This window comes from Cyanistes caeruleus, chromosome 37, assembly GCF_971803275.1.
Source record: "Cyanistes caeruleus chromosome 37, bCyaCae1.hap1.1, whole genome shotgun sequence".
In the NCBI taxonomy this organism is placed as follows: Eukaryota; Metazoa; Chordata; class Aves; order Passeriformes; family Paridae; genus Cyanistes; species Cyanistes caeruleus.
This window is the reverse complement of record NC_141738.1, coordinates 667,953-681,473: the sequence shown is the minus strand read 5'-3', so window position 1 is coordinate 681,473 and position 13,521 is coordinate 667,953. Positions and strand designations below refer to the sequence as shown.

At 54.7% G+C, this 13,521-nt stretch overlaps 2 protein-coding genes across 2 annotated transcripts in view; one reads left to right on the top strand and one right to left on the bottom strand.

Annotated features, from left to right (window-relative positions):
* Positions 1–1,402: 1,402 nt before the first annotated feature.
* ZNHIT1 (zinc finger HIT-type containing 1) lies at positions 1,403–11,715 on the bottom strand. Its single transcript, XM_086871887.1, has 5 exons — positions 11,600–11,715; positions 9,131–9,301; positions 7,025–7,104; positions 5,044–5,213; positions 1,403–1,855 (listed from the first exon to the last, which is right to left on the bottom strand). The coding sequence occupies exons 1-5, from the start codon at positions 11,622–11,624 to the stop codon at positions 1,834–1,836; spliced, it is 468 nt and encodes a 155-aa protein (XP_086728013.1). The 5' UTR covers positions 11,625–11,715; the 3' UTR covers positions 1,403–1,833.
* Positions 11,716–11,929: 214 nt separating this feature from the next.
* LOC147647467 (multifunctional procollagen lysine hydroxylase and glycosyltransferase LH3-like) overlaps positions 11,930–13,521 on the top strand; it is a 36,812-nt gene continuing 35,220 nt past the window's right edge. Inside the window, exons 1-2 of the mRNA XM_086871776.1 lie at positions 11,930–12,125; positions 13,117–13,208. Of these exons, the coding sequence (XP_086727902.1) occupies positions 11,933–12,125; positions 13,117–13,208 (285 nt within the window). The 5' untranslated portion in view covers positions 11,930–11,932. The remainder of the gene's footprint in view (positions 12,126–13,116; positions 13,209–13,521) is intronic.

Here is a 13,521-nt window from a genome sequence, read left to right as displayed (position 1 = left end):
TGAGTGTGGCCACGCCCACGGGGCTGAGACACACCCACATAGCTTAAGGGAAGCCCCGCCCCAGTAAGCTCCACCCACCAGGTGAGTGCGGCCACGCCCACAAAGCTGGGACACACCCACATAGCTTATGGGGAAGCCCCGCCCCAGTAAGCTCCACCCACCAGGTGAGTGTAGCCACGCCCACACAGCTGGGACACACCCACATAATTTATGGGGAAGCCCTGCCCCAGTAAGCTCCACCCAGCAGGTGAGTGTGGCCACGCCCACGGGGCTGGGACACACCCACATAGCTTAAGGGAAGCCCCACCCCAGTAAGCTCCACCCACCAGGTGAGTGTGGCCACGCCCACACAGCTGGGACACGCCCACATGGCTTATGGGGAAGCCCTGCTCCCAAAAAGCCCCGCCCCATTTGGCCCCGCCCACAAGTTGAGCGTAGCCATGCCCACACAGCTGGGACATGCCCACATAGCTTGAAGGGAAGCCCCGCCCACCAGGAGAGTGTGGCCACGCCCACACGGCTGGGACACGCCCATATAGCTGAGGGGAAGCCCTGCCCCATTGGGCCACCCCCATTAGGCCACGCCCCCAAGTGAGCGTAGCCACGCCCACACAGATGGGACACGCCCACATCGCTGAGGGGAAGCCCCGCCCCAATGAGCCACACCCAGCAGGTAAGAATGGCCACGCCCACACAGGGACACGCCCATCAGGTGAGCAGGGACACACCCCCAGCTGCAACAAGCCCCGCCCACACGAGACTGACCACGCCCCTCAGTTGGCCACACCCAGCCCCTCCCATTCACCTTCCCCCAGCTCATTTGCATCTCATTATCCCCACAGCTACAGGCGGCCCCGCCCCGCCCCAAGGGGCAGCGCCAATGCCGATTGGCCGCCGAGGGACCCCGCCCTGGTGACGTCACAGGAGGCGGAGCCTGGGCACGACGAAGGGATGAAGAGATGTCGGGGCGTGGCTTGGAACAGAGGGGGCGGGGTTTGTGTGGGCAGAGCCTGGCCCTTTAAGGGGTGTGGTTTAACCCAAAGGGGCGGGGATTGGATTTGTGGGCGGGGCTTTGCCCTAAAAGGGGCGGTGCCTGTTCTCGGGGCAGGCCCCCAGCAGCCAATAGAATTTTGACTCTCAAAAAGGGGCGGAGCCCTCAGGGGATGCCTGTCCAATCAGCGCCCAGGGCGGCCATCTTGGACCCCCAGCGGCAGCCAATGGCGGCGCAGCTCCGCTCTTAAAGGGCCAGCGCGCGGGGGTGGGGTTCCAGCTCGTTTCTCCCGGATTTTTTCCCGTTTTCCCCGGATTTTCCCCCATTCCCGAGGCCCCGCCCCCTTCCCTCTGCCCCTCCCCCACACCTGTAGCTCCTCCTCCTCCCCCCCAATAAATTCAATCCCAAAGATTTTGGTAGGAAAAACCTGGATTTTGGTTCAAAATGGGCTCGGGGTGGGTGGGGCGACAGCAGCCATCTTGGGGGTGTGGCCATGGCAGCCATCTTGGGGGTGTGGCCATGGCAGCCATCTTGGGGGTGTGGCCATGACAGCCATCTTGGGGGTGTGGTATGGCAGCCATCTTGGGGGTGTGGCCAAGGCAGCCATCTTGGGGGTGGAGCCGTGGCAGCCATCTTGGAAACTGCATCATGGCAGCCATCTTGGGGGTGTAACCATGGAAGCCATCTTGGGGGTGTAGCCATGACAGCCATTTTGGGGGTGTGGCCATGGCAGCCATCTTGGGGGTGGAGCCACGACGGCCATTTTAAGCCCGGGATCAAACACGGCGTGGATGCGGCGGCCATTTTGCGGCGAAGACGCGGCAGCCATGTTGTGGGCGTGGTCACACCGTCCACTTCAGGCACCTGCGGGGGAGGGGGAGGGAAAGGTCAGAGGTCAAAGGTTCATCGGGGCGTGACCCCTCCCCCCACAATATCTGGGTGTCACAGGTGTGTCCCCAATCCCAGGTAACCCATTCCCGGCGAGTTTTGTCCCATTTTTTTTACATTTTTCCCATTTTTAATTGCCAATTTTCCTATTTATTTTTTGCTGTTTTTACCATTTTTTTGCCATTTTTCCTCTTTTTTTGCTGTTTTTCTCATTTTTGGGGTTTTTTCCCACATTTTTTGGCCATTTTTCCCATTTTTTTTTCTGTTCTTCCCATTTTTCTGGATGCTTTTCCCATTTTTTTTGCCGTTTTCCCTATTTTTATTCCCATTTTTTTGGCGTCTTCCCCATTTCCTTCAGTTTTTCCCATTTTTTTTGGTTTTTTTCCCATTCTTTGCCTGTTTTTCTATTTTTTGGTTGGTTTTCTCTTTTTTTTTGCCATTTTTCCCATTTTTTTCGCCATTTTTCCCATTTTTCGCCCATTTGTCCCATTTTTTTGCCCTTTCCCCCCATTTTTTTTGGTTTTATTCCCATTTTTTTCTGTTTTTTCCTTTATTTTTTTGCCATTTTCCCCATTTTTTTGCCATTTTTCCTCATTTTTCTGCCTGTTTTCCTATTTTTTGGTTGTTTTTCTCATTTTTTTTTGGTTTTTTCCCCATTTTTTTTGGTTTTTTCCCATTTTTTCCCCGTTTATTCCCATTTTTGGGGTTTTTATTCCCATTTTTCCCCGTTTTTCCCATTTTCCCGGGTTTTTGCCCAGTTCTGGGTACCTGGTGTCCTGGTGCGTGCCCAGGCAGCGGCTGCAGCAGTACCTGGCCCCGCAGGTGACACAGGTGTGTCCCCAACCCCAGGTCACCCATTCCCCTGCCGTTTTTCCCCATTTTTGGGGTTTTTATTCCCATTTTTTTGCCATTTTTCCCATTTTTTGCCCGTTTTTCCCCACTTCATTGCCATTTTTCCTATTTTTTGGCTGTTTTTCCCATTTTTTTCCCCCTTTCCCCCCATTTTTCTTGTTTTTATTCCCATTTTTTTGCCGTTTATTCCCATTTTTGGGGTTTTTATTCCCATTTTTTACCGTTTTTTCCCATTTTTTCCCCGTTTATTCCCATTTTTTCCCCGTTTTTCCCGTTTTCCCCGGGTTTTTGCCCAGTTGTGGGTACCTGGTGTCCTGGTGCGTGCCCAGGCAGCGGCTGCAGCAGTACCTGGCCCCGCAGGTGACACAGGTGTGTCCCCAACCCCAGCTCACCCATTCCCCTGCCCTTTATTCACATTTTTCCTGGTTTTATTCCCATTTTTTCCCATTTTTCCCATTTTTTGCCTGTTTTTCCCCATTTCATTGCCATTTTTCCCATTTTTTGGTTGTTTTTCCCATTTTTTTCCCCTTTCCCCCCATTTTTCTTATTTTTACTCCCATTTTTTCGCCATTTCTCCCATTTTTTTTGCCATTTTTCCCATTTTTTTGCCGTTTTTCCCATTTTTTGCCTGTTTTTCCCCATTTTATTGCCATTTTCCCCATTTTTTCCCATTTGCCCCATTTTTTTGCCCTTTTCCCCCATTTTTCTTGTTTTTATTCCCATTTTTTTGCCGTTTTTTCCCATTTTTGGGGTTTTTATTCCCATTTTTTTGCCATTTTTCCCCATTTTTTGCCATTTTTCCCATTTTTTCCCTGTTTTTCCCCATTTTATTGCCATTTGCCCCATTTTTTTGCCCTTTTCCCCCATTTTTCTTGTTTTTATTCCCATTTTTTCCCCGTTTATTCCCATTTTTCCCCGTTTTTTCCCATTTTTTCCCCGTTTTTTCCCATTTTTTCCCCGTTTTTCCCCATTTTTTTGCCGTTTATTCCCATTTTTGGGGTTTTTATTCCCATTTTTCCCCGTTTTTCCCGTTTTCCCCGGGTTTTTGCCCAGTTCTGGGTACCTGGTGTCCTGGTGCGTGCCCAGGCAGCGGCTGCAGCAGTACCTGGCCCCGCAGGTGACACAGGTGTGTCCCCAACCCCAGCTCACCCATTCCCCTGCCCTTTATTCACATTTTTCCTGGTTTTATTCCCATTTTTTTTGCCATTTTTCCCATTTTTTGCCTGTTTTTCCCCATTTTATTGCCATTTTTCCTATTTTTTGGCTGTTTTTCCCATTTGTTCCCCTTTTCCCCCATTTTTCTTGTTTTTATTCCCATTTTTTTGCCATTTTTCCTATTTTCTGGTTGTTTTTTCCCCATTTTTTTGCCGTTTATTCCCATTTTTGGGGTTTTTATTCCCATTTTCCCCCGTTTTTCCCATTTTCCCCGGGTTTTTGCCCAGTTGTGGGTACCTGGTGTCCTGGTGCGTGCCCAGGCAGCGGCTGCAGCAGTACCTGGCCCCGCAGGTGACACAGGTGTGTCCCCAACCCCAGCTCACCCATTCCCCTGCCCTTTATTCACATTTTTCCTGGTTTTATTCCCATTTTTTCCCGTTTTTCCCATTTTTTGCCTGTTTTTCTCCATTTTATTGCCATTTTTCCCATTTTTTGCCTGTTTTTCCCATTTTTTTCCCCTTTTCCCCCATTTTTCTTGCTTTTATTCCTGTTTTTTCGCCATTTTTCCCATTTTTTGGCCATTTTTCCCCATTTTTTGCCTGTTTTTCCCCATTTTATTGCCATTTTTCCTATTTTTTGCCTGTTTTTCCCATTTTTTTCCCCTTTCCCCTCAATTTTCATATTTTTATTCCCATTTTTTTGCCATTTTTCCCATTTTTTTGCCTGTTTTTCCCCATTTTATTACCATTTTTCCCATTTTTTCCCTATTTGTCCCATTTTTTTGCCCTTTCCCCCCATTTTTCTTATTTTTATTCCCATTTTTTTTGCCATTTTTCCCCATTTTTTTGCCGGTTTTTACCCATTTTTTCCCCGTTTTTTCCCATTTTTGGGGTTTTATTCCCATTTTTTCCCCGTTTTTTCCCATTTTTCCCCGTTTTTCCCATTTTCCCCGGGTTTTTGCCCAGTTCTGGGTACCTGGTGTCCTGGTGCGTGCCCAGGCAGCGGCTGCAGCAGTACCTGGCCCCGCAGGTGACACAGGTGTGTCCCCAACCCCAGGTCACCCATTCCCCTGCCGTTTTTCCCCATTTTTCCCCGTTTTTGCCCATTTTTTCCCCGTTTTTCCCGTTTTCCCCGGGTTTTTGCCCAGTTCTGGGTACCTGGTGTCCTGGTGCGTGCCCAGGCAGCGGCTGCAGCAGTACCTGGCCCCGCAGGTGACGCAGGTGTAGCCCGAGGGGAAGCCGCAGACGGCGCAGAAGTGGCGCTGGGGCAGCCGGGACGGGGCGGCGCCGGCAGAGACGTAATTGGGGCCCTCGGCCGCGCTCAGGTTCTGCGGGAGTCGGGAATTCGGGGCCTGGATCTCCCCCAAAATTCACCAAATCCCAGAAAATTCACCAAAATCCCACCGAAATTCACCAAAATCGCCCTGAAATTGCCCAAAATCCCCCTGAAATTCCCTCAAAATTCCCCCAAATCCCACCGAAATTCACCAAAATCCCCCTGAAATTGCCCAAAATCCCCCCGAAATTCCCCAAATCCCCCCAAAATTCCCCAAATCCCCCCAAAATCCCCATTTTCCCCAAAATTCCCCCAAATCCCCCTGAAATTCCCGAAATCCCCCTGAAATTCCCCCCAAAATCCCCCTGAAATTCCCAAAATCCCCCCCAAAATCCCCCCAAAATTCCCCAAATTTCCCCCAGATTTCCCCCAAAATTCCCCAAATCCCCCCCAAAATTCCCCCAAATCCCCCCCAAAATCCCCCCAAAATTCCCCAAATCCCCCCAAAATTCCCCCAAAATTCCCCAAATCCCCCCTGAAATTCCCCAAATCCCCCTGAAATTCCCGAAATCCCCCCAAAATTCCCCAAATTTCCCCCAGATTTCCCCCAAAATTCCCCAAATCCCCCCAAAATTCTCCAAATTTTCCCCAAAATTCCCCCAAATTTTCCCAAATTCCCCCCAAATTTCCCCCAAATCCCCCCCGAAATTCCCCCAAATCCCCCTGAAATTCCCCAAATTCCCCAAATTCCCCGAATTTCCCCCAGATTTTCCCAAATTCCCCCCAAATTCCCCCCAAATTCCCCAAATCAGCCTGAAATTCCCAAAATTCCCCCCAAAATTCCCCAAATTTTCCCCCAAATTACCCCCAAATTTCCCCCAAATTTCCCCAAATTTTCCCCAAATCCCCCTGAAATTCCCCAAATCCCCCAAAACTCCCCAAATTTTCCCCAAAATTCCCTAAATCCCCACAGATTTTCCCAAATTCCCCCAAAATTCCCCAAATCCCCCCAAAATTCCCCAGATTTTCCCCAAAATTCCCCCAAATCCCCCTGAAATTCCCCAAATTCCCCCCAAAATTCCCCAAATTTCCCCCAAAATTCCCCAAATCCCCCCAATTTTTCCCCAAATTTTCCCCCAAATTCCCCAAATCCCCCCTAGATTTTCCCAAATCCCCCCAAAATTCCCCCTCAAATTCCCCAGATTTTCCCCAAAATTCCCCCAAATCCCCCTGAAATTCCTGAAATTCCCCCCAAATTCCCCCCAAATTTTCCCAAATTCCCCCCAAATTTTCCCCCAAATTTCCCCCCAAATCCCCCCAGATTTTCCCCAAAATTCCCCAAAATCCCCCCAGATTTCCCCAAATTTCCCCAAATCCCCCCTAGATTTTCCCAAATCCCTCTCAAATTCCCCAAATCCCCCCAAAATTCCCCAAATCCCCCCAAAATTCCCCCAAATCCCCTTGAAATTCCCGAAATTCCCCTGAAATTCCCCCGAAATTCCCCCCAAATTTCCCCCAAAATTCCCCCCAGATTTTCCCAAATCCCCCTCAAATTCCCCAAATTTTCCCCAAAATCCCCCCAAATCCCCCCAAAATTCCCCAGATTTTCCCCCAAATTCCCTCTCAAATTCCCCAAATTCCCCCTGGAATTCCCAAAATTCCCCCCGGAATTCCCAGAATTTCCCCCAAATTTCCCCCAAAATCCCCCCAGATTTTCCCAGATTTTCCCCCAAAATTCCCCAAATTTTCCCCGGAATTCCCCCAAATCCCCCCGGAATTCCCAAAATTCCACCCGGAATTCCCAGAATTCCCCCAATTCCCCCCGGAATTCCCGGAATTCCCGGAATTCCCGGCGTTCCGCACCTGCTCCTCCAGCAGCGCCTGGAAGTTCTTGCGGAAGCGAAGTTTGAAGTGATCCCCCCTCGTCTTCTTCTTCTTCTTCCCTGGGACCCCCAAACACGGCCCAGTACAGACCAGTTTAAACCAGTATGAACCAGTGTAAACCAGTACAGACCAGTACAGACCGGTATAAACCAGTACAGACCAGTATAACCCAGTACAGCCCAGTATAACCCAGTACAGCCCAGTATAAACCAGTTTAAACCAGTATAAACCAGTATAAACCAGTGTAAACCAGTACAGACCAGTATAAACCAGTACAGACCGGTATAAACCAGTACAGACCAGTATAACCCAGTACAGCCCAGTATAAACCAGTTTAAACCAGTATAAAGCAGTATAAACTAGTACAGACCGGTATAAACCAGTACAGACCAGTATAAACCACTATAAACCAGTATAGACCAGTATAGACCGGTATAACCCAGTACAGACCAGTATAAACCAGTACAGACCAGTATAACCCAGTATAAACCAGTATAAACCAATACAGACCGGTATAAACCAGTTTAAACCGGTATAAACCAGTATAACCCACTACAGACCAGTACAGACCAGTATAACCCAGTACAGACCAGTACAGACCAGTACAGACCGGTATAACCCAGTACAACCCAGTATAAACCAGTATAACCCAGTATAACCCAGTCCATCCCAGTATCCCCAGGACCCCCGGGCCCCTCCCGGTGCCGGTACCGGTCTCGGTGCTGTCGCTGAAGTGCGGGAGGCTCTGAGACCCCCCCTGGGACCCCCCAAAATCCCCCCAAATCCCCCCAAAATCCCCCCAAATCCGCCCACATCCCCCCCCGGACCCCCCAAACTCCCCCAGGACCCCCCAAAATCCCCCCAGGACCCCCCAAACTCCCCCCCGGACCCCTCCCGGTGCCGGTACCGGTCTCGGTGCTGTCGCTGAAGTGTGGGAGGCTCTGAGACCCCCCCTGGGACCCCCCAAAATCCCCCCAGGACCCCCCAAACCCCCTCAGGACCCCCCCCAGGACCCCTGGGACCCCTCCCGGTGCCGGTACCGGTCTCGGTGCTGTCGCTGAAGTGCGGGGGGCTCTGAGACCCCCCAAAATCCCCCCAATATCCCCTCAAATCCCCTCCAAACTCCCCCTCAGGACCCCCCAAATCCCCCCCAAACCCCCCCCGGACCCCTCCCGGTGCCGGTACCGGTCTCGGTGCTGCTGCTGAAGTGCGGGAGGCTCTGAGAACCCCCCGGGACCCCCCAAAATCCCCCCAATATCCCCCCCAGGACCCCCCAAAATCCCCTCAAATCCCCCCCGGGACCCCCCAAATCTGCCCACATCCCCCCCAGGACCCCCCAAACTCCCCCAGCACTCCCCAAAATCCCCCCAGCACCCCCCAAAATCCACCCAAATTCCCCCCAGGACCCCCCAAATCCCCTCAGGACCCCTGGGACCCCTCCCGGTGCCGGTACCGGTCTCGGTGCTGTCGCTGAAGTGCGGGGGGCTCTGAGACCCCCCTGGGACCCCCCAAAATCCCCCCAAATCCCCCCAAAATCCCCCCAAATCCGCCCACATCCCCCCCCGGACCCCCCAAACTCCCCCAGGACCCCCCAAAATCCCCCCAAATCCCCCTCAGGACCCCCCAAACTCCCCCCAAATCCCCCCCGGACCCCTCCCAGTGCCGGTACCGGTCTCAGTGCTGTCGCTGAAATGCGGGAGGCTCTGAGACCCCCCCCTGGGACCCCCCAAAATCCCCCCCAGGACCCCCCAAAATCCCCCCAAATCCCCCTCAGGACCCCCCAAACCCCCTCAGGACCCCCCCCCAGGACCCCTGGGACCCCTCCCGGTGCCGGTACCGGTCTCGGTGCTGTCGCTGAAGTGCGGGGGGCTCTGAGACCCCCCGGGACCCCCCAAAATCCCCCCAAATCCCCCCCAGGACCCCCCAAATCCCCCCAGGACCCCCCTAAAACCCCCTTAGGACCCCCCAAAATCCCCCCAAATCCCCTCCAAACTCCCCCTGGGACCCCCCAAACACCCCCAGGACCCCCTCAGGACCCCCCAAATCCCCCCCAAACCCCCCCCGGACCCCTCCCGGTGCCGGTACCGGTCTCGGTGCTGTCGCTGAAGTGCGGGAGGCGTTTCCCGGGCCGGGGCAGCCCCGCCTGGGGATCATCCCCGAAGTTGTCGTTCTCCAGCGCCTCCAGCTGCCGGTGCAGCCGCCGCTGCCGCGTGGCCCCGTCCAGGACCCGCCGGGGAGCCCCCTCGGGCACGCGGGCTGGGCGGGGGGCGAGGGGGGTCAGTGGGACCACCCCCCAAAAAAAGGGGGTCCCAAAAAACCCCGAAATCCCCCCAAAAAACCCGAGAATTCCACCCAAAATAAAGAAATCGGGAGGGTCCCGGAGCTCCCTGAGCCCTTCCAGGACCCTCGGGATGGGCGGGGGGGGCGAGGGGGGTCACTGGGACCACCCCCCTAAAAAAGGGGGTCCCAAAAAACCCCGAAATCCCAGGAAAAAAACGAGAATTCCACCCAAAATAAAGAGAATTCCACCCAAAATAAAGAGAATTCCCCAAAATCGGGAGCCTCGCGGAGCTCCCTGATCCCTTCCAGGACCCTCGGGATGGGCGGGGGGTCACTGGGACCACCCCCCTAAAAAAGGGGACCCCAAAAAACCCCGAAATCCCAGGAAAAACCCGAGAATTGCACCCAAAAACCCGAGAATTGCACCCAAAATAAAGAGAATTCCACCCAAAATAAAGAGAATTCCCCAAAATCGGGAGCCGCTGATCCCTTCCAGGACCCTCGGGATGGGCGGGGGGCGAGGGGGCTCAGTGGGACCACCCCCCAAAAAAAGGGGGTCCCAAAAAACCCCGAAATCCCCCCAAAAAAACCCGAAAATTCCACCCAAAAACCCGAAAATTCCACCCAAAATAAAGAGAATTGCACCCAAAATAAAGAAATCGGAGCCTCGCGGAGCTCCCTGATCCCTTCCAGGACCCTCGGGATGGGCGGGGGGTCACTGGGACCACCCCCCTAAAAAAGGGGACCCCAAAAAACCCCGAAATCCCCCCAAAAAAACCCGAGAATTGCACCCAAAAACCCGAGAATTGCACCCAAAATAAAGAGAATTCCACCCAAAATAAAGAGAATTCCCCAAAATCGGGAGCCTCTGATCCCTTCCAGGACCCTCCGGATGGGCGGGGGGTCACTGGGACCACCCCCCTAAAAAAGGGGGTCCCAAAAAACCCCGAAATCCCAGGAAAAAAACGAGAATTCCACCCAAAAACCCGAGAATTGCACCCAAAATAAAGAAATCGGAGCCTCGCGGAGCTCCCTGATCCCTTCCAGGACCCTCGGGATGGGCGGGGGGGTCACTGGGACCACCCCCCAAAAAAAGGGGACCCCAAAAAACCCCGAAATCCCCCCAAAAAACCCCGAAATCCCCCCAAAAAACCCGAGAATTGCACCCAAAAACCCGAGAATTGCACCCAAAAACCCGAGAATTGCACCGAAAATAAAGAGAATTCCCCAAAATCGGGAGCCGCTGATCCCTTCCAGGACCCTCGGGATGGGCGGGGGGTCACTGGGACCACCCCCCAAAAAAAGGGGAGCCCAAAAAACCCCGAAATCCCCCCAAAAAAACCCGAAAATTCCGAAAAAACCCCGAAAATCTCGAAAAAAAACCCCGAAAATCTCGAAAAAAACCCCGAAAATTCCGAAAAAAACCCGAAAATTCCATAAAAAACCCGAAAATTCCATAAAAAACCCGAAAATTCCGAAAAAAACCCGAGAATTCCATAAAAAACCCGAAAATTCCATAAAAAACCCGAAAATTCCATAAAAAACCCCGAAAATTCCGAAAAAAACCCGAGAATTCCATTAAAAAAAACCCGAAAATGCCTTAAAAAAAAATCCCGAAAATTCCATTAAAAAAATCCCGAAAATTCCATTAAAAAACCCCGAAAATTCCATAAAAAACTCCGAAAATTCCATAAAAAACCCGAAAATTCCATTAAAAAACCCGAAAATTCCATTAAAAAACCCGAAAATTCCATTAAAAAACCCGAAAATTCAATAAAAAACCCGAAAATTCCAGAAAAAATCGGGAATGCCTCGAAGAAATCTGGGAAAACCGTGAAAAATTGGGGAATATCGCTAAAAAAAATGGGAATAAGGTGAAAAAAATCGGGAATACCGTGGAAAAAATGGGAATACCGTGAAAAAAATCGGGAATATCCGTAAAAAACCGGGAATATGGTGAAAAATTGGGGAATATCGCTAAAAAAATGGGAATAAGGTGAAAAAAATCGGGAATACCGTGGAAAAAAATGGGGAATGCCCCGAAAAAACCGGGAATACCAAAAGTCGGGATCCTCACGGGGATTCCCCCCCCCGAGACCCCTCAGAGACCCCAAAACCCCCCCCGGGAACCGGGACCCCCCAAAAGAGCCCCGGGACCCCCCAAATCCCCCCCGGGACCCCCGAACCGGCCCCGGGACCCCCCAAAACAACCCCGGGACCCCCGAACCGGCCCCGGGACCCCCCAAAATCCCCCCGGGACCCCTCGCCCCTCACCCGACGTTTTCTTCTCGCCCATCATGAGGCGACTTCCGGTCGGCCGCCGTTCACTTCCGCCCTCTCTGACGCCACTTCCGCCCTCACCCCGCCGCCGCCATCTTGAGCGCGGCGCAAGCCCCGCCCCTTCCTGCCCGCCGCCATTTTGAGCGCGGCGCTCTCCCCTCGCGAAGCCACGCCCCCTTTTATTAAACACTCCTGGCAACGTGGCAGTGCCGCCCCTGGCCACGCCCCTCGGCGCTGATTGGTGCAAGGGGCGGAGCGGCGGGCGGGGATTGGCTGAAGCGCGGTGAGAGGTCACACCCCTCGCTGTAAGCCACGCCCCCCCGCGCCATGGCCGCCCTGGTGGTGCCGCTGGTGCTGCTGGTGCTGGGGAGCCCCCCCGGGACCCCCCAAACCTGCCCCGAAATTCCCCCCGGAACCGAACCCGGGACCCCCGGGACCCCCGGGACCACCGGGATCCCCCAAACCTGCCCCGAAATCCCCCCCGGAACCGAACCCGGCACCCCCGAGACCACCGGGAACGGTGAGTGAGGGCGGGGGCGCGTGGGGAGGGGTCAGAGGTCACCGGGAGGGGTCAGTGAGGGGTCAGGGGTCACCGTGAGGGGGCAGTGAGGGGTCAGAGGTCACTCTGAGGGGTCAGTGAGGGGTCAGGGGTCACTCTGAGGGGTCAGTGAGGGGTCAGAGGTCACTGTGAGGGGTCAGTGAGGGGTCAGGGGTCACTGTGAGGGGTCAGTGAGGGGTCAGAGGTCACTCTGAGGGGTCAGTGAGGGGTCAGGGGTCACTCTGAGGGGTCAGTGAGGGGTCAGGGGTCACGGTGAGGGGTCAGTGAGGGGTCAGGGGTCACTGTGAGGGGTCAGTGAGGGGTCAGGGGTCAGTGAGGGGTCAGTGAGGGGTCAGGGGTCACTGTGAGGGGTCAGTGAGGGGTCAATGAGGGGTCAGGGGTCACCGTGAGGGGTCAGTGAGGGGGTCAGGGGTCACTGTGAGGGGTCAATGAGGGGTCAGGGGTCACTGTGAGGGGTCAGTGAGGGGTCAATGAGGGGTCAGGGGTCACCGTGAGGGGTCAGTGAGGGGGTCAGGGGTCACTGTGAGGGGTCAATGAGGGGTCAGTGGTCACTATGAGGGGTCAGTGAGGGGTCAGAGGTCACTGTGAGGGGTCAGTGAGGGGTCAGGGGTCACCGTGAGGGGTCAGAGGTCACTGTGAGGGGTCAGAGGTCACTGTGAGGGGTCAGTGAGGGGTCAGTGAGGGGTCAGGGGTCACCGTGAGGGGTCAGTGAGGGGTCAGGGGTCACCGTGAGGGGTCAGTGAGGGGTCAGTGAGGGGTCAGTGAGGGGTCAGGGGTCAGTGAGGGGTCAGTGAGGGGTCAGGGGTCAGTGAGGGGTCAGTGAGGGGTCAGTGAGGGGTCAGAGGTCACTGTGAGGGGTCAGGGGTCAGTGAGGGGTCAGGGGTCACTCTGAGGGGTCAGTGAGGGGTCAGGGGTCACCGGTCGCGGTCAGCGCTCTCTCCGTGTCCCGCAGAGCCTCTGCTGGTGCTGACGGTGGCCACGGAGGCCACGGACGGCTACCGGCGCTTCCTGCGCTCGGCCCAGGCCTTCAACTACAGCCTGACGGTGGGGGAGGGGCTGGGGAGGGGCTGGGGGAGGGGAGGGGCTGGGGGATGGGATGGGGGAGGGGCTGGGGTGGGGGAGGGGCTGGGGGAGGGGCTGGGGGATGGGCTGGGGGAGGGGCTGGGGGAGGGGATGGGGGATGGGCTGGGGGAGGGGATGGGGATGGGCTGGGGGAGGGGATGGGGGATGGGCTGGGGGAGGGGATGGGGATGGGCTGGGGGAGGGGATGGGGGAGGGGCTGGGGGATGAGGGAGGGGCTGGGGGATGGGCTGGGGAGGGGCTGGGGTGGGGGAGGGGCTGGGGGAGGGGATGGGGA